Source organism: Sturnus vulgaris, chromosome 4, assembly GCF_052056855.1.
Source record: "Sturnus vulgaris isolate bStuVul1 chromosome 4, bStuVul1.hap1, whole genome shotgun sequence".
NCBI classification, from domain to species: Eukaryota; Metazoa; Chordata; class Aves; order Passeriformes; family Sturnidae; genus Sturnus; species Sturnus vulgaris.
The window spans coordinates 10,409,133-10,433,683 of record NC_142246.1 but is presented as its reverse complement, the minus strand read 5'-3'; the positions used below and the strand labels follow the sequence as shown (position 1 = coordinate 10,433,683).

General features: G+C 36.4%; 1 protein-coding gene and 1 long non-coding RNA gene across 2 annotated transcripts in view; one reads left to right on the top strand and one right to left on the bottom strand.

Moving 5' to 3' along the window:
• Positions 1–455: 455 nt before the first annotated feature.
• Positions 456–23,770, top strand: SH3TC1 (SH3 domain and tetratricopeptide repeats 1). The gene is made up of 17 exons (XM_014895297.2): positions 456–700; positions 2,716–2,790; positions 4,911–5,038; positions 7,477–7,582; positions 7,790–7,933; positions 8,589–8,763; positions 9,076–9,149; positions 9,975–10,170; positions 11,147–11,274; positions 13,395–13,436; positions 14,991–16,676; positions 17,037–17,217; positions 19,037–19,187; positions 20,347–20,469; positions 20,741–20,891; positions 21,770–21,966; positions 22,183–23,770. The coding sequence occupies exons 1-17, from the start codon at positions 493–495 to the stop codon at positions 22,411–22,413; spliced, it is 3,996 nt and encodes a 1,331-aa protein (XP_014750783.2). The 5' UTR covers positions 456–492; the 3' UTR covers positions 22,414–23,770.
• Positions 7,996–24,551, bottom strand: part of LOC148223870 (uncharacterized) — a 37,979-nt gene continuing 21,423 nt past the window's right edge. The window contains exon 3 of the long non-coding RNA XR_015803014.1: positions 7,996–8,334. This is a non-coding gene — a long non-coding RNA (uncharacterized LOC148223870). The remainder of the gene's footprint in view (positions 8,335–24,551) is intronic.

Genomic DNA, 24,551 nt, shown 5'->3' with positions numbered 1-24,551 from the left:
ATTTATATAAACCTTCTTTGTTGTTTGAATTCAGCATGCAGTACTTGTTCCATTCTTGTCACCTTTAGAAAATGATGTTCTTCTCCTGCAATTCCTCTGTTAATGTGAATGATGTTATCCCTGGGAGGCTCTGCTTTATAGCTGGCCAAGAATGAATAATTAGCAGTGGGCACAAGTACATTTCACTTCAGGCCTTGGATTGTTGCTGTTAGCCAAGTCTATTGCTTTGTTCCTAAAGCAGTGATGCTGCCTCATTGCAAGAGCTCTTTCTCAGATAAATTTGGATGTTACACAACAGTTTCTCTCAAAGAAGCATATAGAAAATGCTTTAATCCATATTACAATTAAAAATAATTCCTTCAGAAATTGGACAGTTCTTGAGTATGTTCATCTTTCCTGACACTTTTTAAAAGTATATTATTGATTTTTTTTTTTTTTCCCTTTTCAGATTGTCGATAATGTTAATTTTGTCGCTGTGAGGAACTTCAAATTATGGAGAGTTTGGCATTGGCAGGTGGCACATCTATGCACAGCACAAACACCATTGTCCGTGCTCTGGAGGGAGAGCAAGACAGGAACTTGGAGAGGGAAGAAACAGGGCAGGGAATGTGCAGGTGTGACTGCAAACATGTGGAGAGCAATGGTGCCATCAGCACTCTCAGGGATGCAGTTGGGACGGACACATTGCAAGAACAAGCAGGTAAGACCTCAAACAATGCTCAAACATCCTGGTGCCTCTGCTCCCGACTGCTCCTTTGCTTGAATGACTGTGTTTTGTAAATGGTGCACAAGCTGAGAATTGTCACGTGTTTGTCACAGAATCACAGAACCCAGACGGGCTTTTTTTGAAATACAACAAGCAGCTATGCTTCCTCCATAGAAATGCTGCATAGACTGGACTATTGAACAATCTACATTGAAATTCGCTTGGGGCAGGCAAATGAATTATCTTTTAGTAAGATTAAAGGAGATGAAAATTATCAGAACTCAAGAGCCAGGGTACTGAAATATAAGCTCTTTTTCTAGCACTTTTTGCTATGAGATTCAGAAGCCAAGTTTCTATTTTAATAATTTTTTAAAGTTCCTTTTTCATCAGAGGTGTAGTACTGCCTTTGTGCAAAAGAAAACCTACTTTGTGATGTAAAATCATGCAAGTCAGAAGGACCTTTTGGGTAGAGGTGGGGAGTGACATAGGCAGGTAGCAACAGCCAGGCTCTTTGTTTACAGTAGGCTCAAGAGCTTTCTTAATGTGAAAATACTGATGAGTAATTCAAATGCTTGTTGATAGCCTTTGCCTTCTCCTAAAAGTTACAGATATGGATGTTAATGTCTTGATAACTACCTTTCAAAGAGAGTTATAGTTTTTAATATCAAAATAATAGTGATAATAGTTTACATATCAAAAAATATGCTAATTTATCTTCTTTGTCATCTATAAAATTATTATCAAAATGATAGCTTGTTATCATAATTTTGACAACTTCTGTGTTTATAATTGTGACTAAAACCAGAAAAAGCAGAACTACAGGTAAGTCTGGTGCCAGAACCTCTAAGGGACTTAAATTTAGAATGTTTCTTAAACACAGTCAGCCTGCACTGCAGTGAGATTACTTTCAAATTTCTATTTAAAAACAAACATCACATAATTCATATTAAGAAAATAAATAAAACCCCAACCCCAATGCTTTTGTCAAATACCCAGCCAAAACCCTACAAAATTAAAGCATTTGGGATTTCCATTTCTAATTTTAATATGTGCTAGGAATAGGCCTTAAAGACAATGCTTTTAGTGCTTGCTTACTTTCTTTGTGAGGTGGGAAAACTATTTTATGTATCCTTATTTATTTGTATGACTTTGTCCATGTCACCTTCATAGATGCACTTGAGGAAACATGCAAAATACTTGGAAATTATCGTGCCCTGCTATATTACAGGGTTTTTTTTAAAAGCAGAGTTTCATAGGATAATGTCTTTGGATACACAAAAATTGCCTGAGAAATTTTCTACTAAAAATGAAATATCTATTTCTCTTGCTTTTAATCTTAGAAATATGGAACCTTGTCTTCACTGATATTTGCCCAGGGAGCCTTGGTTGCAGTGGGTGTTTTATCAGCATGAAAATACATAATTCCCCAAAGGACAGGAAGAAATATGGGCTAAAGCAAAAAAGAAGATTACTCTTAATAAAAAACATACCTTATTTGTGATATCTTTCTGAAACTTCAAATAATTTGATTTTACAGTATGCCCTCACAAGTATTACATACACATGTAACAGAGTTATTTTTTTCCATGTATTAATTGCTACATGGCACAGCAATTTATACCACTGAAACATCAGTGGGAGCCATTTTTAGTGTAGGTGCAGGGGAAGAGACCATTAGGTCTGACCCTTGCTCCCTCCCAAATGAGAATTTTGTTTCCTGAACACCTGTCCTTCCACCAATTCTCCATCTTGAAATTTCACATCAAAATGATGCAATAAAGATTTAACTTCCCCCTCCACCCTAGGAGCAAAGAAATATTCTGCAGATACTTTTTGTGGGGTTTGGGAATTACATAAGCAGGAAGGGGAGAAAATATTTAATCTCTCTTAGAAATTATCTGATTCATCAAATGCTTTGAAAGCATGGGGTATTTTGTTGGTTTTTTTTTCAGTGTGATTTATATGACTTAGAAAAGGCACATAACCATTAATTTCATTTATCATAATAGAGTGTTCTCCAAGTGAAAAATGCATGAATGTCAGTTCAAGGACCCTTCCCAGTCAGGCAGAGAATTTTCCAACTGGTAAGGCATTTTTTCCCTCCTCCTATGTTTATATTATAATGCTTTTCTCATTGCTTACTTTTTATTTTTGAGACAACTCAACTATGTCAATGTTTGCAGTCATTGGTCCTGTAAGGTTTATAATGTATTTCATGGTAGCTGTGAAGTGACCAACTTGTACATAAGATTTGTTGAGAATTTCTCATAAAAAGGAGCAACTGCTATAAAAACCAGAAATAATTTATATACTGTATTGTATATTGGTTAAAAAAAAAAGAGAAACAAATAAAAAGTTCATTTCCTATTTTACATATGACTTTCAATCCTTCAGATGGCTTATTTTTTAAAGTTTGTGGCCTTTCCAGGTATCTGTTTTTATTGTTTTTAATGCTGTATTTTGAGTGAAGTGTCAATTGAGTGCAGATTTTCAGTGAGTGGGTTCAGTAGGCTTCACCTCTGGAGAGCTCATGGCAGTCACTGTGAATTGAGGGTCTTGGCACATTTCCCTTCCTGTGCCATCAAAACCAACACTGAGCTGTTCCCTGCTTCCAGGCTTGACCTGACAAATCACATCAGGAAGACAGTCTTCCCCAGGCATATGGTTATTTCTAGTAAAGTTATTTGTGCATTATGTACCTGCTTGTCTTGCCATGTCAGAATTTGGGTTCTTTGTAACTGGAGGATGGGTCAGGGCTCACAGAAGCAGATAGGACATTATAATGGGGGTTTAGACCATATTTAATCTCTAAAAGGCATTATTATAGGATATTTTTTTTACAGAAGTAGCTGTATTTCTGTTCATTAACCTTCCATAAAAGTTAGATTGTGTGTCTACCATTACATATTTACCTCAGAGCCAATTTGGTTATATAAAATGAACGTATATATTCTTAAGTTAGTCTTCTCTTGTGCCAGTATGTTTTATGTTTTCAGGTAAAATGAAAAGGTCAATAATTCTGCTCTAGCAGTGATCTGAACACATTCAGAGACTGTAGTTTGTGTTCTTTCTACTGAAAATTGACTATATAACCACAGCTTAAAGGGAAAGGCCTTGTAATTCAGTAACACAGGTTTATATTTCTGAGCCACCCTTCTTGACCTTAAAGTAATGAGTAATTTAGGTGCAAGTCATGGTAAAACTCCTGGAGACATGCATAGGAAGCCCTCTGAAAACAGATCAAGATACAGCAAATTAGACTAGAATGTGAAAAGCATCTATTTTACCGGATTAAAATATGAAACTCAGAGGAGGTGGAATATTTTAGTGTGCACAACAGTCCCATATTTCTGGAAGCGTGACCTAGTTACATACTTTGCAATTGGAATTCTTCCTGCCTGGATATTATTGGCTTATATGTGCCCATCTGGGTGTCTGAAAACGTATGATTTACTGTTATTGAGCTAAATTAATGAATTAATGCAGAATGAAAGCAGCATTATCAAAGATCCTCTTTATGTAAGAAGCTGGCTGGAGCTGTAGCCTTAGCTGTAGTAAAAGGTTCTCATGAACAGATGCCAACAGCTTGGGAATAGATACCTGTCTGCTTTCAGATGTGCTGGGAAAATCATCTAAGGGAGCTTTAAGCTGGACCATTTAACTTGGTTGGTACTGTTCAACCAGCTCAGCTGAGAAACAGCTTTTACAATATCTGATTTATAAAAGCTTTCTGGAGTGGTGGGGGTGACATGTCAGACAGATAGCTATCAATTTAAGATTAGTATGAAGGGTTGTAACATGCTGAACTATCTGTTGTTGTTCAGGACTTTTCGTGGTGATGACAGCATCTGTTTACTTTGATTTTTGATATGCATAGATTAGTTGGAAATCTGGTCATGTTTGCAATGCCCAGAGCTGTCCAAATTAACAAATGACCAATCTATTTGGTTTTTTCTTTTTGGTTTTTTTTTCCTTCACCTTCTAGAAGTGAAGTTGTCTCTCAAAATTGTTTCATGCTAGGCTCCTACATCTACAGGATGATAAAAACATAAAAGAAACATGCAGTAGATCAGTGTTCTGTGTGCCTGTCTCTGAAGCTGAAAAAATATACCTTAATGTATATTCTGTAATTTTGAGGTATTTTCTGGTTCTCCAAAGCTGATTTACAAAGCTTGTAATAATGAAAATGGCTATCCTCCTCCAGATATCTCCTTGAAGCTAACAATGGTAAAAAGAAAGAGTGGGTGTCCTGATCCCAGGCTCCAAAGACAGCTCAGAGGGCAGCTCCGTCTTCTGGAAAATGACAGCAAGGAGGTGATGACTGTCTTCAGTGTAAGTCAATTGCTTGGAAATTGTTTTATTTATTCAGATAATACCCCCTACTGAAATGGTCTGCAAGATATTTGGGTCCTATTTCCATCTACATACCGAGTGCTTGAATTTGACCACTTTCCTGTGGCCCAAAAACATTTAGGGACTTTATAAATATTGAATTATTGAAAAATTCTGGAGCTTCATTGATGTAAAAAAAATAAACCCACCTTAATAAGTAATTGAATGAGTTTATTTTTAAAAAATTCTGTTTTCATTTACATCAAGGGAAATAATAAGGATTTGATTTATTTTAATTTGCCCTTGTATTGACTCATCATTTCAGTTTCTAGATGCTTGGAGTTATTTGGCAAGCTAATTTCCTGGGAAGTTCACTGCTAAGCCAAAGAGGAAGCCTGAAAGAGAATAGCCTAAGCACTGGACTTCCTAGGGCTAAATGGCCATAACTTTAAATAGCATATAATTGTTGGCCAAATTTCATTACTGTCTTTAATTTATTTTTTTTGTGTATGGGAAATCTGTCCTCTACAACCAATGAGGTTTACTTGGAATAAAGGTTAGTCTCCTTCTCCCTCTTGAAAAAAAATCAGAATGACACCATTTAACCTCTGTGTCTTTTTTTTTTTTTTTTGTCTGCCTCCTTCACTAGCAAACAAAACTACTGAAATCTTTATTAGTTATGGTTTTGACTAATACAGACACATGTTTCTACACCATTTTCCTTTCACATGTTGTGACCACCCCACCACCAGGCTGCTGACTTTGTGGCTGTGCAAACAGTTTGTACTTCTGCTTCTCTGCTCTGGATTGTGTTTAGAGGGAGATGGAGGAAAGTAGATGGGATTGGGAGGCAAAGGAAAAGAGCAAACAAATAGATAGATTTGTGGCCTTATTAGAAACAAACTGGGAAAGAGTGATAACGTTAAGTTTCATTAGAATGTTGTTTTGATATTCAGCAGTGCATGAAGCCCCTGAGGCTGACATACTTTAGCATGTGTTGGCAATTTATTAATAGATCTCAGGCTCTCATTAATATGTAATCTTGTGTAGAAAGATGCATGCAGAAGATCAAAGCATGGATGAGACATGCCTGCTGAAGAAGCCTAGGTTGGACTTTTATATTTCAATGTGTTCAGATTGTGTGACTTGAAAATATGGATGTTAAAAGGAATTAATTAAAAGATATTTTTAAATTCTGCTGTAGCAGTCATAAAATCAGTGGATCAGCTCTGTCTTAGTCAGATTATAGAAAGTTTGAGGACAATTTCCTCCCTTGTCTTGAGTTAGACTCAATTTCTTGATCAGTCCTTCAATTATTTCAAGCTGCATTTCAATTTTAATGTGATGGGAGCAAGGGTACAGTAGCTTTATACCTGTTAGCTTTACATTTGATTTAATCTCTGAGATAGTGATTCAGATACTTGTCTCATAAATTACACAGTTCTTTGTATTTCCCTGGAAGGCAATAGCCAACATCACTGGAAAGCCCTGTTTTGAAGCTACAAAGTGGAGTGCAACCAGCCTATATTACCCCTCTCTGTCTAGAATCCATCAAAATGTGTTTTTCTTTCACTTATTTGAAGGTTTATGTAATTGTTCCTTTTAGCATTTTTGGAATAGCTTAAAATCCATCATTACCACTTACAATGATCATTGCTTATCTTTGTTAAAAGTGTAATTTAATGCTATTCTAGCAATGTGAACCAGTACAAATGAGGATAAAAAGGTCTTACTGCATCTTTAAAAAAAAAATTAGTACTTCAGTATATTTGTTTTAACCAAAAAAGAGTGAGATGGGAAATAATTATTCAATATCTCTTCTGGATAAAGACTGACAATACCAGGAAGCAGGTTCAAAGTTCCATCAAAGGAGCTGCATTTTTGTGTGTGTACAGAGCTCTGAGGATAATCTATATCAAGAGACTGTAGAACCTAAAAATTTACATTGATCAAGTGAGAAATTTCAAATAAAAAAACCTCCAAACTAGCTCCTTTCCACTATTTAATATTAATGCCTACATGTCTGGCAAAGGCAGTTCCCAAGCTGTGAACCCCTCTGTGCAGAGGATATTCTTGGAAACATCTACTATGTGCTTGCCTGTATTTATACATTTGGCTATACTCTTATACATATGACTATACATAGACATTTCTGGACTGGACAAACCTTCAGTATCACTCAGTGTGTTCTGTATTTCCTCTGTAAATTAACCTCACTGAAACTGTTGGTACAATTGCTAAGTAAGACTCAGATTAAATTTTGACTGCCTATATGTTGTAGATGTATGTTAAAGAACAGATATCTCATACAGATAAAATCCTGAATTATTTTTTTCAATCCTTCTTAATGCATAGTATTTTAGCCTAAGTGTTACCTAGTGAGAAATTGTGCTAAAATTTGGTGTAATTGTAAATAAAGTATTTGTTTTGATTTTTAGGAGCTTTCTGCCAGACTCCTGTCTATTCACAGTGATCAAGATCTAATAGTGGTGACATTTAAAACTTTTGAAGAAATATGGAAGTTTCTAACCTACCACTCACTGGGTAAAGTTGTTTCACCATACAATAGTTCAGTGTGTTAATTTGTATTCAATTGCACACAATTTCTGGGAAGTTGTTGAACACAATTTTGTGATTTATACACTGTGCATTAAAGTAATAATAGAGTAGTCTCTAACTCTCTGAAAGTTTGTATTTTTGTGTAATTCTGTAAAATGGCAAGGGAAAAAAAAAGGATTTTCCTTTTCCTAGGTTTTATAAATCATTGCATGGAGAATTTATTCCTAGACCAGTCTTTCTGGCTATATTCCCAAGAGGAGGAAGACGCAGGCATTGAAGTCTGTATAAATGAAAAATCATTAAATTTGATGTACAGAAGTCTGCTAGTACAGGAAGGTAAGTAAGACTCTATATGCTAAGGCTGGGTTCAGGGAAGCATCTTTATTTAAAATCCCCAAATCAGACATTAAGACCTATTAAAATACTTAATGAAGTTGAAGTTTAAATTTACTCACCCCAAATGCACATTGTAAAGAGAAAAGAAAGGAACAAACACAGATATGGGTCAGTGAGATCATGAAGGGATTGAAGAAATTAATTATGCACCTGGTACATAAATGGATACCAAAAGGATTAGGGAGTGATGTACATTCCAACTCGCTTAATATTATTATAGGCTCTGGAGATGTGCAGGAGAAGGATTATGAACAGTTGCCAGGCTCATGTGCTTCTCCTAAACAGCATCACCTGCTGGTACTGCTGGAGACAGGATGACAGGATAGGTGGATGATTTGGTCCTGCAATAGGAATTTGTAGAATTGCAGCAGTGCTTCATTAAGACATCTCTGCTTTTTTTTTTTTTTTTTTTAAACTCAAAGACACATGAGACAGGAACATATAAATATCTGATAATCATCTAGAAAATTCTTGACTAAGATTAGATTTTCAATTTCTAAATGAATATTACTGACCTTCTTGAAGCCAGTTTTAAGGCTTATATGACACTAAAACATCACATAAAATGACATCTGCCCCACTGCTTTTGTTTTAGGATCTTTTTTTGTTTTATATCCTGATAATACAATACGAAAGATGATGGTTACAGAAAATGAAACCACTTATTTTGAGGCTGGGGCTTTTACTGAAGATGTAACAGGTGGATCTGTGGATAGTGACAGGCCTTTGTGGTCTAATGCTTCTCTGGAGCCATTGGAGCCTTTCCATCAGTAGGTGCCTGACTCTACCTCCTATTTCATGTACATCTGATTCATCTGTCTGCTTAGAGATGCCTCTACCTGGGGCAGGCAAAAATAGCATGACTTTCTCAGTTTGGTTTGTTTTCCTGAAGTAGCAGTACTTTAACTATAATATTAATCAAAACAAAAGTGTGTCTGAAGTGTATGGGCAGTGCTGAAATTGAAAGCTAATTGTGGGAGAGATGCATCAGTTTTCATATGTATTTTAAATATGACTGGTACTGTCACAGCATTTAGTGACGTGTTCTATACACTAACTTCAATTTCTTTTTCTGCTTTCAGATGGTTTCTTAAAGGGTATTCTAATCCCATTGATTTTTCCTACAAAAATGAATCTAAATCCATCAGAAAAGTTGGTAAGAAACTTCATTCAAGCATCAACGTTAGAATAATCCCAAATTTACTCTATGCTTTTGCTAGAACAGGCTCTAAAAAGTTCAATACCTTTTTGTCCATTGTATTAGAATGGGGAAACAGTTTTCAAAATTAGTTTGCAGTAAAATTTATGAGAGTATAAATTTGGTCTAAGGTTAAACTGAAGAGTCAAACTCGAAACACTTGTCTTTCCCCTTTTAGTTCCTAAATATTACACAAGGTATTACAGAGTAATTGAGTTGAGGATGCCTCAGAAAATGCACCAATGTAATTGTGGATGTTGCACGTGTGTATGCTGCTTTATCTCATACTGTCAGAGAAATAAAACTTATACAGATAGTTTGAAGTTAGAGAGCAAATATGGCTTATTTTCTTCCATGATGTCAGTTTAAATACTGTACTGACTGGTATATATCCATATTTATCCCATAGGGATCATTTTAATTGGTTCAAAAGTGGTTCAAGTGCTTCACTCTGGCCCAAGTTCAGAGCCATTTTAAGAGGGAAAATACGGACTTAAAACATTTCTTTTTGCTGCTCCATGATGAAATCTGATAGAATTGTGCAAATATTTTAGGCTTTGCTTTCTAACGGCTGGGGAATGAGGATTTTCATGCTATTTACAGATCTAATCATCAAACCAATGACGTTTGGATGCTTTAAATCTTGTCACAGCAAATATTCAACTCACAGGTTCCAGGAATGTGTTTTGCTAAATATATTCTGCTGAGTTGCAATTTTATTAAGTGCATTTCTATTGTTAAATGGCTTTATCTGCAAATATTATTTATCTCCTTATTACACAGCAATGGGATCCTGTCTAGCTGTGATGAGTTATGAAAGTATTGTGTCAGAAGAGCTGAGTTTCCAGGAAGGGGACAAAATTGAGATCCTTGGTTACTTCATTGAATGCATGGAGTGGTTTCTTGGAAGACATGTGTTTACTGGCCAAATAGGTTTTGTGAAGACAAGTCATGTTAAACTGGACTTATCTAAAAATAAGTGAGTGATATGTATTTATGTCTCATAAACAAAAAGGACTAGTCTCCTCATCTCGGCTTTAAAATACTGAACATTAAATTCAGGGTGTGGTTTAGGGGTTTTTTAAATTTTTTTTTCCTATTGTTTTTGGGGGGGTTGTGTTTTGGGGTTCTTTTGGGTTTTTTTTTTTTGTTGTTTGTTTGGTTTGGTTTTGGTGTTGTTGGTGTTGTTTTTTCAATGTAAATTTTCATAGCATGTATCAGTCAAAACTGCAAAAGAATTGGAATATGAAATCTTCTTAAATGTTGAAAAATATTTTTAGTCTGTAGCTGAGTTTCTTCCTGGGAAAAGAGGTTGCTGGACTTATTATATTGGTTCAGTTTCTATTCTTTGGCTCACAAGATCCAAGCAGCTTTACCCTTAAGGAAGGTTTTCTTGCTGATCTCTCAAGGTCTATGTTAAAGCATCCAAGTCCTGATTTTTTTTCTACTATCCTCAGTTATAGGCTTTAACTTGCTCCTAATGGGACCTTTTGCAAATAGCTGCTAATAATGCAGACAGAAACCTCTAAAAAGGGGATATTTCATCATGCATTGGCACCATGTAAATAGGCTGCTCTTATTAATATGCCTGAACTGTTTGCATGCTGAAACAAGGAGTTCTTAAATGCTGCTTACTGGTCCATTTCATATGTAACTTAAAGCTTATATTAGAAAATCAATACCATAAAGTCCTTCAAGACTCATGTTTCTAATAAATACTCTCATAAAATACTATACAGTGACACTGACATAAAGCTTATTCTGATATGGCAGAAACTGTTACTATCAGTTTATTTGTATATTGTATAAATTGACTGAAACCAGTTTTGAACACCACACAACCTATAATGTAAAGAGATTAGTTTCTCTAACAAGTTTATATTTGACTGATGCAGTGAGCTCCTTAAGCCAAATCTGCTTTCAAGCACCTTCAAAGTTACTCCTTTCCTTGCTAGACCACAAGATTTGGATTTTCTTGAAGCAGAAGAGCTATCATTTTTTTCAAAAGAAAAAAATTTGGAAGAAGTAGTGGATTTGTTGAAACAAATCTCCATCACAGATGTTTGCTCTGTGTACAGAATAGGTAAGTATGAGTTTTATTCCTTTATACTGCACAAGATACATATGCAATTCCTATACCCCTGTTAGAAAATGATTTTTTCAATGACATCCCAGCATTTATACCTATTTTGAAATATCTTGGTATCCAATTGGATCTTTGATATGGCATGTAAAAAATTCCTTTATATTATCTTTGCTACTTTTTTGCTGTTTCAAGACTTTTCCCAGCAGAGGATTTGTAAATCTTTTGTCTTTTATTCTTTTTCCTGAGTGAATTTAAACAATGGGCTTTTAAAAAGTCTTATTGTGCTGCACAGATCTCCAAGCTTTTACATTACTGAATCATAAATTATGATTTCACATGGCTGCATTATAAAAAGCAGTATGTTCACCCAAACACTGCTGGCTTTTCATCTTGGGAAAGGTAGCACAGCATAATAATTATTGACAGCTAATGCAAACACCTCTTCATGCTTGATTTAATTTTCAAAGGTATAGAAAAGTAACAAAATCTAGTTGTAGAAACAATCTGTGATACAGCTGTTATTTCTCTGTGCTGTACATGAGCAATTGGGATAACTGGGGTTTCACCTTTATAGATTTACTGTGAGGCAGGGTGATGTAATAGCCTTGCTGAACTGAAGAGAGGCAGTGATTTCTTATTCCACCACAGGCTGTAGGTGATGCATATGCTTGTCCAATATCTGACACAATTTTATCTCCATTAGTGCCATCCTGAGAGACAGGCCCGTGGGCTCCAGGTTGAAAGGAGCTGCGGTGTAGGTTGGAGTCAGGTGCTTGATTTAATTTTTTTCTGCAACTCAGAGCTTGTGTGTGAGTGTGAACAGTAACTAGGGCATGTCACACCTGCCATGGCAATGTGCAAAATGCCTCCACATCTCACCTCCTGTGCTCTAATGAGAACCCTGGGAGCAAGAGCTCAAACCTCTAACTAGTGCATGTCATGGGCTTAGTGGACACACTGCTATTTTTGTGGTTGTGCATTTTTCACCACAACTCCTCCCTAATCTTTTAAGTAGCACCTTTAGTACTATCTTTACCACTTTTTCTCTTAAACAGCTCAATAGATTCTCATAACTCAACTTATCCAGGACAAGCATTTTCAATATTCACTTGATACTTTGCTGTGTGATCTGACTACATGGATTTTCAATTCCTTTATCTACATCAATCTACTGAGAAGTATTTACTTATGAGCACTTCCCTGATTAGATTTTTAGAGCATTATTTGCAGCTACTGTAAACATCTGTGGCTTTCATCCACCAAAGTCAGGAAAGCATTTATAAAAGGGAGATCCAGAAGTAAACAGTCAGTAAGGGGTCATCCTCAAAGGCCAGTAAAGTAGCTTTCCATCAGCTTAAATATAGCTTAAATAGGTCTGTGAGCCTCTGCTTTTGTATTTATCCTTCAATCTCTCAGTACAATTTCTGTTGCATCAAGTGTATGAAAGACAGGGAAAATATTCCTGAAATGCAGCATGACAACTGAGAAATAACTGGTACATAAAATAGTAATTCTTAAATTCTCTACAGATTTGCTGTGTTTAAAAGTAAAGCTAGATCTATAGTTATAATGTCTACAGAATTAAGATAAATCTTTTAAAATAAGTGATTTCTTTCTTTTCACCCACCTCCTGTTAGAATGGCCACAAAAGTCTGACACTTATCTACACAAAAAACCCTAAATAACTTCTCTTCCCACCCCTCTCCCCATTACCCAGGGAGTGACACTAAAAATATTAATGGCTCCTTGTTAGCTCATTTTACAAGTGGGTTGTGGAGAATGGTCATATCTTTGCTGCCCACTTGTATTTTAATGCAGCAGGAATGCCTCCCTCCTGCAGGACACGTTGGCTTTAATTCTGACTGTGATATGCTCCCCACATATCTGAGCAGAGGTAGCTGCTTGATGATAGCCATGTAGAAACAGTGAATTGTGTCAGCAGGAGGGTAAGTCCCTGTTAACTTTGGATCTATGAATATTTATTTCCTTCTACATTTCCAGGATGTATCAAATTCTTCTGATATAAAGAATTATCAACTAAATATAGCCTTATTTTAGGAGATTTAAAACCGAAAAATAACCAAGATACTATAACTAATTTTTTTTCTTTTGTACAGATGAATTAGAAGAACCTGAATTTCAGAAAGCTCATGAATGTGGTAATACTTCATATACATATAATTTTTATATAAAATTAATGAGACTTCTGATGCTTGTGGTATCTTTGCCAGCTATTCTCCTAATGTCTCTTCAAGTGCTAATTTTCTTCTCTCGTTATTGGCTTTCTAAGATTTTCTTTAAATCCATTTACTAAGTTTTCTGTAAGACACTGTGGGTTTTCACTGATATCAAATATCTTTCTTGGGATTTGCTATCCAACTGCAAATTGTATGACTTACTTTCGCTGATGTGACACACATGCACCACCTCCCAGCCTCGCCACATTGTTCATCAAGGCAGAATACTGCTTATGGGGCACCTGGCAACTGCTGAGTTTGAATTCCAGCACATTTTTTTGTCTGCTAGAAAACTTCGTCCCAGAAATAGATTTCCCAAAGGAAATATTTTGTTGAGGATGCAGAATTATTTCCCTTTGGCATTTGTTGCAAAGCTGTCACTATCATTACTCATGTTGTTTAGGAAAATGTAGTACAATAATTTTTATATTTATGATTCTGCTGCAGTTTCAGAAATGAGATTCTAAGGGAATTGAGGTCTAAATCTGTAACTTCAACAAGCTCCTGTTGATCTGCAGCTGTAAACTTAAGAACTGACTCTGACTGTATACTCCAGCCCTAATCTCTGCCCTATTAACTGGGCTGGAAAACAGTGGGAGGACTAAAAATTGATGGAATATCTGTCTTTATGTCTGTAAGGTATTCAATGATGTCACTAGGAGAATTTAAATCAATGACCACATCAGTTGCCACAAATTAGTAATTTTGTGAAAGATAATCTGTGCCAGCAAAGAATCAGGGCTGATATTTGATTGATAGATGAAATCTTATTACATAATACACAGGCCTGGCTGGCCAGGGTAGGACAGGAGAACAGAACCTTTGCAGGCACCCATGTGAGACTTTACCAGCTCAAATAGCAGAGTCCTACTCCTGCCCTGGCTGACCTGCCTTAACGTGCTGTCACCACATAGGCATACCCTTGCTCTACTTGAATGGTTGAATTCCTGTTTCTCTCACACCTTAGGTACAGGCAGCATCCATGCCCTGACCCTGGGCCCTTTACCCAGACCTTGGGTCTTCCTACATTTCCTTCTGCTTAGCAGCTAGTCTGAATTGTATTTTTTGGCAGGTCTCTTGTTCACATATACATGGAGGGAACAGAATATACACTGACTGTGCTTAGAGTATACACAGACGAAAGGCAGTTTGAATTAATGCTGGACTTCATTTGGAGTAGTGTTGGATCAGGCCCAGGGCCTGGCTAGACAAATATACTGATCACTAACCTGCTTACATGTGGCAAGTTCTGTTTATTCCCACTCTTCCAGTCCCCCACACTTCTTCATCTTCCTTGCTATTTTTCACACCTTTGGCTTGTCTGTCTCCTAGACATACTGTTAAAAAATCACAGTATGTTGACATAATGTTTTTGTAACAGCGTCTTCACTGAAAAATGTTGTAGCTGGTTTATCAAAGGTCTCTGTGTGCATGCATACAGGAAGTTGTGACCTGTAATTTATTTGTAAATTTCAGAAATCCCACACTCACCTTCTAGCCCAGGATCCACTAGCATGAATGGCAAGATAGAAGAATTGCTAAAGAACTTCAAGAATTTGGAGGCCACTCAAGCTCAAGACCCAGCTGCTGAAGGGAGGGAATCTGCTGGCTCTTCAAAGACTGAAATGTTGCCTCTACCCGAAGTGCCTTGTTTCCACATATGTCAAGAAGATATTAAAGCATCTGACATCTTTGAGCCATTGTTACTCTTCTTAAATAGGAAAGAGTATGAGAGCAACTTCAAAAGCTTGTATGATTTCTCTTATTCATTTACTAGTAGCATGTTTTATGGATTTTCAGAAGAAGAAGAACTGGTTAGTTTTTTAAGTTTAGCAAGGGAAGCAGCAAAGAAAGCAGGCCTATCCTGGGCACTAGCAAGGCTGTGCTTTCTCTTAGGCAGGCTCAGTGTCAAAAAGCTGAAATTTTCCCAAGCTCGGGTGTATTTTGAGGAAGCATTGAGAGCAGTAGCTGGAGGGTTTAGTGATTTGTACTTTGTGATTGCTCTTTATACAAATCTAACCATCATCTACTTGACCCAGAAGAACAAAGAAAAGTGTACTCATATTTTTGACAAGGTTGCATCTCTTCTCATGGGAATTCCCAACTACATTTGCAGTGCTGACCAGGAGTCAGACATACTGAAGTATGCTCTGAAGAGGACAGTTTTGAGCCAGAACAAACATGCAGAGGCAAGGGCGTGCTTTCTGCTGGCAAAACATTACAGTGCACGCAAACAGCACCAAGAGGCACTGCCATTCTTGGAAAGGTTTCAGCTGTTGCTCAATCACCTGGGTTTACAAAACAGTGTATCCAACAACTGTTACTTCAAACTGGCAGAGTCCTACCATGAAAAGTGTTTGCCACACATTGTATTAAGTTGCATAAAGGTTACCTCTCCCCAGAACTCCAGTACCTTAATGGATTCTCTGAAAAGGATTGATTTAGCAATCAAAAATGCACCCAAACTATATGGCCTGAGAAAACTCAGACAAATATTCCCATCCCAAATTACACCTTACCTCATACAGGCACTTTCTTCTGTGTTTACTAATGAGGAGGAAGGACTGTGCAGCACTATCTATCTCAGCTTAGCAAAGCTGTACAGCCACCACAAACAGTACAGAAAAGCCATTGCTTATATGATGAAAGCACTGGACTCTGCTTCTGCTAAGCCAGAGGAAACGATCAACTATTTGGTTTCACTTGCTTGGCTATATATTCTTTACAAGCAATATGATGTGGCTTTAGCCATTTTAAATACTGTTGTAGGCTCTGCATGGAGCAATGCTCAGCAACTCGGCATTGCTTATAACATGCTTGCCATTGCTTTGAGAAGGACAAACAACACCAGAGAAGCTGCTGAGAGCTACTACAAAGCACTGCGTCTGTCAGAAGAGACTGAGATGACCCAAAACCAAGCCATAGCCCTGGCTAATTTTGGGGCACTCTGCCTGCATGCAGCAGCCAGCAAGCTGGCAGAACATTATTTTATCAGAGCAGTTAAGCTATTCTCCAAGCTTCCAATTATGGACTGTGGTCAAGACTTTATCCAAGTCCTCCTTCAGCTAGGATGTTACTATGTTGGTGGAACTGAAAGAGAGAAAGGAAGGTTTTACTATGAATGGGCTTTTTTAGTTGCAATGGAGACAAGTCATCTGGAGAGTAAGTATATCTTTTATAAGTCACAAAATGTACTCTGTTTGGGAATGTTAGCTATGCATGTATGTTACATCTGTATTTAGAAGATGCATATGTTTGTTATCCTTCCTACCATGATTGAGGCAGCTTATGCAGGGAAGGTGACTGCTACTATTTTATTTTGGAAATGAAGTTTGAAGTAACCTCTAGCCTTTGTTAACTTTGGGGATGAATGAAATGGCAGTGGGATGTTCTTGTTGTGATTTTTGTATTTTTCCTCATCTGTGCTGTAATTTGTGAAGTAGTGAAAGTGAATAATTTTAAAATTAATTAACTTTCATTTTAAAACAGATTCATGTTTGTATTTCCAATCTCTTCTCTTAGGTCAACTACAAGCAATTAAACTGCTGTGTCAGTTCTATAGTACAGTTGCTCCCAATGAGACTCAATGTGTCATCTACAATGAATATCAGCTATCTTTAGCCAGAAAGATGTCCAACAAAGTTCTGGAGGGACAAATTTTGGAAACCATTAGTCAGCTTTATTTGTCTTTAGGAACAGAAAGGTAAAACATGCTGAATGACTTTCCTTTCATTCTGATTTTAACTTTTCCATCCTGCAGAGGATCTCAATTTGTGCAAAAGCTGAATGTGACTGATTTTTTTTTTTTTTTTTTCCCCTCTCTCTGCTTCTGTAATACACTTTATCAGAATTGAAAAGTCCAGTGCTAATGGAGAATTTTCTTGTTTCTTTTTAAGTAACTATAATCTCTCAAGGGAGACAAGATGTTCAGCAGGGATTAGCAGTCCTTCAAAACCAATTCATTTTAAAAATCTATGTAAATACATTTTAAACCTATTATATGTTATACAGCTCTTGATGACTGCTATATCGGGTGATTTGTTTTTAATGATTTTTGCAAGACCTTTTTTTTTTAAGGCACCAAAGTACATGTTCCAAACAGATCAGACATTAAATTGCCTCTATGTAAGTGTTTCTCTTCGAGGAAGGGCTTTTTTCAAAACAAATAAGTAGGAAGTCAACATGCAAACCTGTGTAATTTTACTTTTCTGCAATTTCTATATTGCTCTTATTTTCAAAATGTCTATTTTTTTGCTCTGATCTATTAAAATAACAAACTACATGAATTATAGTAGAAAGTGCTGAGGAAACTTAGTTTTCTCTAAGAATGTTTAAAGTGTGTTTTTAAGGCTGCATTGTCTGATTTTTTATTTTTTTTTTCTTGTTGCAAAAAATATCCTCAGTCATGGAAAGAGAACAGGTGTCTATTTTAGCTTTAAGTGGCTGTAGTTTGAGCATCTAATGTGTTTAATAGGTCACCCAATTTATTTTGCTTTGTTAGGGCTTTTTAATGGTTTAGTTGGTGACCATCCTTTGGAGAGATTGAAGACAAAGGAGTTGGTTAAGATTTCAAACTGCCTGGGATTGCAGAAAAACTTCACTAGCTGGAGAAGCTGCTCCTTGTTGTGCTGGTATACATGGAATTTGTATATTCCAGGAGCCTGGCTCCCAGATGTTGACTGTATAACCTCAGCATGGTACCAGATAATAGCACAAACTCCATATGGTATTAGACCACAGTATCTCGGTATTCTTTGTGTTAGGTGCCCTGAGTAACAAGGAAACTCAGCTCTTCTGACACCATAACTGTGCAGGTCACATTCTATTTTAATATTTTGGGTCTTGTGCTCAGAAGAAAATGTATTGGGTCGGGGTGATGGGAGTCTAGCACAAGATGGAGAAAGATCTAAAATGTCTGTGGTTTCTGTGTCTGCTATAGAGCACCATAACACCAATAAATCTGGTAATTTAAGTCCTTCTAGAACTGATCATAACATGTCCCATTATCCTTGCCCTACAGATCTCCTCCCAGTTTCTCCTTTTTTTCAACAATTGCTGATTATTCTGAATTGCAGTTAAGTCAGATGTCTAGATGATTAAAAAAAAAGTGATTTCTTTGACGTTTTTAGGAAAAACACCTAAATGATACAAGAGTTAAAGATGAGGAAAGACTATTCTACTTCACATGAGTTTGAGGTAGAGGAAGGATGCATATAAACCATCTTGAAATAATATAAGATATAACAGGAAAAAATGTATGACTAATAAATATAATATATACAATATATCATTATATATGTAACATATTTATGTAACTATATAATAGGTAACAATCTAACAGGAAACAGAGATAGAACAAAAAAAGGAGGAAGAAAAAGTCCTTTAGTTACTCGTGTAATATAGCTGAGAAATTGTAATTGTGCTGTAAGTAGGGGAAACAGAATGTAACATTTCTTGCTATGAAGAAAACCATTTGAAATTCTGAAGAGCCCTTCTGTGATTAGCACTTTTCCCTGTTTCAGGGCCTACAGGTCAGCTCTGGAATATACCAAAAGAAGCCTTGGAATATTTATAGATCTCCAGAAAAAAGAGAAGGAGGCATATGCTTGGCTCCGGGCAGGAAAAATATATTATGTTCTGAGGCAGAATGAGCTTGTGGATCTTTATATTCAGGTGTGTTGTCAACACTTACAGGCATGCACATGGTATCAGTGTTGTGCAGGTGGCATGGTAAGAGTAAGTAATTGGGTATAAAAATTCCACGTTGTTGATGTTCTGATATTTAGTGCCACTATTCATGTAATGCTCAGCAGGTGAAGGGAAAGTCTCAGCATTTTCCACTGGTAATCCATTTTAATCTGTTGCTTGATACTGGAAGGATTTTGGGCAGTGACCTTTCTTAGTTCCTGTTAATTCTGTGTGTTTCTTCAAAACCATTGAAGAAACAGCTCTACAGCACCACAGCAATTATGAAACACATGCATTCTACGTGCTGGTAGGTAACAGAGAATGTTAGCATGCTGGCTTGTGGGCCAGACTCCCAGGAAAACAGAGTAGATTCTTTAGGAAGCATTTCCAAAGCATCTGAACCTTTCCTTCTGTGGCCATGCTTGGTATGACACGGAGCCAGCTGGAGCTGCTGTTCCCTGCTCACCTGTGAGAGCAGAGGCACCTGTCCCACACACTTCTGTGCTCAAGCAGAAAGAAGGACTTGTATTAACTGAATTGAATTTGAAAACTGACAGAGACAAAGCCACAGAAAGATTCTTAACCTTGCCTTATGTAAAACATTTTCATGACTATTTTCTCTCTCAATAACTGAGGATCCTGGTATTCTTGCTCTGCATGCTGTCTTTCATTAAATACTTTTTGCTAACAAGACATGTATTTATCCATTAGAATAGAGTAGTAGACCTGCATTTATTTGCAGAAATTAGTTCACAGGCTTTTAAATCTGCAGTTAGCAATATCTAACTTGCAATTTGAATTTATTTCTATGATATGTTTGATCTAATTCAAATTTACTATGTGGCAGCTATCAAATACACTGTTTTTAGAATGTCATGTGCTGACAAAGATAGCAGGATACTATTGCCAGAAAAAAGAAACTGGGTTTTTATTTCTTCTTTAGCACCTGCCCCTGGCTTGTTCAAAGACAGGGTTCCGAAAAGGAGCAGGTTCACATCAAATATAGCCTTTCTCATCATTATAATAGGAGAGAAAATATCTTTTTATTTTTAAAATTGCTAATACTTATGATTTTTTTTTTAACCACAGAGTAAACATGATTTAATTTCTTTCTTTCCTTCCCCATTCCTTGTTTTCTTTTCAGGTTGCTCAGGATGCTGCTCTTTGCACAGGAGATCCAAATTTAGGAATGGAATTGTTTGAAGCTGCTGGAGACATATTTTTCAACGGTACTTTGGAAAAGGAGAAAGCAGTGCCTTTCTACAGGGTTTGTGCAGTTTTTCTGCTGCATTAATAGTTATGTACCTCCCACCATAGCAGGTCTTCTACAAAAGCTGAACCTCTCAGCAAACTGTTTATAATCTGTTGCATGCTTGTCATGATGTTAGTAGATATCACCTGTTTCAAATCCACTTCTGGCTGCAAAAACTTTTATAAGCAAAGAGCAAAACGAAAGCAGAACTTCCCTCATTTGATATAGATGAGAGCATGTCAGTGCACATCTTGGGCCGTACCTAAGGTGATGTTGTGTGTTTCAGGACAGGGCTCTCCCACTTGCTGTTCAGACTGGCAACAAAACCACTGAACTCAGATTATGCAATAAATTGGTGGAATTGCTGATGAATCTGAAGGCTTATGAGGAAAGTCTGGAATATGCGAGAGTAGCTCTTGTCCTCAGTGTAAATTTAGGTAAGAATAATTTCCATTATAGCGGAGTATGAGTGATACCTCTAAAAATACAACAGAACTTTAAAGTTTTCTTCCCTTGCATTCAGTCATTTCTTGTCAGGATTTCATAACACTAGTATAATTGCTAATTTTTCCTTCTGTTGAAGAATGAGCAATTTATTGCTTCCTCTTCCAACTTAGGATCAAATGGAAAACCTTTGGTAAAGCACTGAATCAAACCTGGAATTTTAGGTCCAAACTGAGTGTGCTTCTAAGAGCTAAGATACAATACTCATGAATAATATAATCCTAAGAGGCCTTCGAGTGTCATATACATTCAGATTTGCCCACAGCCTTGATTGTGAACTAACATAAGACTGAAAAATCGAAAATTATAGGTCTTGTTTCAAAATGGCTATTCTTCAAGTCTGGGAGCTGTTCAACTGATTAAGGACCTTCTTAACTCTCTGTACAAGCACAGCAAGGTCATTTTGATCAGTCTGAAAATAATCTTGTTGTAGTAAATTTTTATGTCAAATATATATTGGGATGGACGAGGGAGTCTTTATTCCCATTAACTTTTTCTTTCTTAATAATCTATTTGCATTCTTTTTAAGTATGCACACTGTGTGTATGTGTGTGTATATATATTATAATATACATGAGAGATGAATGTAGTTATTTCTTAAAATCCCAGGCACTGTCAAATCCTATGATAGTAAATTCAGAAATTCCATAGGATTTTTCTTGAATGGCAGGTTTTTACCATGTATCTATTAAGCAAATGCATTTTTATTCAATAAAAACTCAGCAAATTCAATACAAAATTTTTTAAAAAGTAACATAGATTTGAGTACTTTGTCTCTTTGTTTTTAACCTGACTCATGTTATCTCATTAGGAAATCAGCTAAATGAAAGAATAGCCTATCATCGCCTGGCAGCCATCCATCACCATTTGGGTCACTGTGAACTAGCTGAACACTTCTATTTAAAGGCCTTGTCCCTATGTTCCTCTCCTCTGGAATTTGAGGAGGAAACACTCTATTATGTCAAGGTGTACTCAATTTTAGGAGACATCATATTCTATGACCTTAAGGTAAGAAATCGTAACTTTTTAGCAAATTTTTATACTGAGTAATATTTCCTAGAATCAGATTTTGCCATTTTCTAGTTTTGTGTGTTTGGAATGTAAACAGTAAAGTGGGAAAACCTCAAAAGCTCAGCATTTATATTATTCTTGTTAGATACTCATAAACCTGAGCTCTGGAGTCCTCTTGCATTGGTTGTACTATCTTTGAGCCTCTTATTTCAGGATCCCTTTGATGCAGCTGGCTATTACCACTTGGCACTTGCTGCTGCCATGGACCTGGGCAATAAAAAAGCTCAGCTGAAGATTTACACCAGACTTGCTGTGATCTACCATAACTTCCTCGTGGATCGGGAAATGTCTCTCTTCTTCTACCAAAAGGCAAGAACCTTTGCAACAGAGCTGAATGTAAGGAGAATAAATCTAGCTCCTGATCAGTGTTACAAGAGTTCATAAGCATTTTTGGAAAATGCAGCTCAACTACTTCAGAAGTACCTAAGGAAATACTGCACTGGCTTTGTAGGAGGATGCAGGCTGCATTCAATGACTCATTATCTGTGTGCTCCTCATCTCAGACTAAATTACCAGTTTATATGACAGTGAACTACATTTCATTGTCTTTAAGATACACAGTCTTGTACTTGTTGTTTAAGGATCAGTCTGTGGACTACAACCAAAATCTAAAAGTCTCTTTTTTAAACAACAATTTTCTTTGCTGTATCTTTCTGCCTTGATAGATATTGGAAAATGATTAATGCAGAGATGCAATGATAAATATTTAATAAAGTGTTACAGAAGAAAAACCACTCAATATGAGTTGTGGCTTCCTTTGCCTGACCTAGCTTTATTACTCTTTTTGACATCAAGTAAATGTACTTGTGCAAACATGTTAGATGGGCATGAGAATTGTTTTGACCCAGCTCCCCAGACACCACTCCTTATTTTCTGTCAAATTCACCTAGTGCAGTACTTATGGGCACTAGCTAGGATTTATCTTCTGATTCAAGAAAACTTACATACCTATTGTAATAAGAACTAACTGGTTTGTAGAACTGAAGGCTCTCATAATACGTGAGTAGTAGTTTTGTGGATTTCAGTGGTCCTGTGAAGGGCCTTCTTCCCCATATTCAAAGACAATTTGTTTTAGCTCCCTTTTCAGAACTGTCACTATTACCTGCAAGGACTTATTGCAGCTTTTCCTACTCTGTTACATAGAACTAAATATTTATATGAAACATGTACTATTTCGCTTCAGTTACAAAAAAATCTAGATTGTTAATTTTGATACTTCAAAATCTGCATGTCCCAGAACATTTTTGTACTGAAACTATGGTAGAAATGACATATCATATTCAGATTCATTTTGAGATTATGCCTTTTCATTCTCTCAAGAACTCTCTACAGAAACTGCTGATTTGTTTTATATTTAAGGGATATTACAAGGAATGGAAGTATGGATGTTTTTGGAAGTTGCACATACAGTCTCAGATATCAGATGTGGCTGTTGACTACATATTATGTTTGTTCATATTGTCAAATCTGGGGAAAGGTGGAAAACAGACCTTAGGTTTTTTTTAAAGACGTCTCTAGCTATTTAGTCTCATTGCCTTGGTTTTTTTACCTAGGAATCTATCATTTCCTAAAATCTGTCATTGAGAGCATGCTCTGAATTCTTTCAATATATACATTCAGGTATCTGATTTTTGTTGTCTTTTTGACCTTTAGAATTTTGTCAGTTTTACTTATTTCCTACAGGAAGAGTGTGTATGTATATATATATATATGTAATAAATGTAAATATATGTATATTGCATATCTGTGTCTGGAAATATATAGATCTAGCTATAACTGAGATACTGTCCAGGGAAAGGGGAAGTGCATCTTGTTCCTTGGTGTTCCCATGGTCTATATAACAGATAATTGTCATTATCAGGAGAACTGTAACCTTTTAATTACCTTGAAGCAGTGTGATGACTTAGGCAGTCAAGGTAACTTGTTATGGTCCTGCTCCTAGCTCAAGGTCCAGAAAGTGAAGTAGCGTTTCAGTACTATACCTTTGAGATTAAACACTTTTTATTTGCTATTTCTAGAAGACTCTTTACACAATAATAATTTTGTTTGCTTGTTGTCTCTTCTGGCACTGTAAATTTGAAAGTTTTAGTGTAATAATGTCTTAGGAATAACTTGATGACAGATTCACGCTGGTGTCATATTGTCCCATTAAGCATGGGAAATTAATTATCCCACGTGCTCTTCATTGTCTTGACCTGAAAACTCAGCAAAAGTCCTGTATGATCTCTGCAGAGCTGTGAAAATTGTGGATGGTGCTCTTTGTTCATTAACTTGCTTTTTAGTGCTTGACATTCTATTTTCCATTTCATTTGATTTTTCAGACTAGCTAAATTTATAACCTCTTGCTGATTCTGATTGCTGCAATCATAGGCTGTCTCTGTATTCGGGGAAGGGAACCTGCACTTTATTTTGAATTCAATTCTGTTGATAAGGCCTATGTTCTGTCTTGCATGGCTACTTCATCTTGTTGCCTTGATTCCACAGAATTTTTGCTTTCATAGCAATCTAGTTCTGTGTTATTA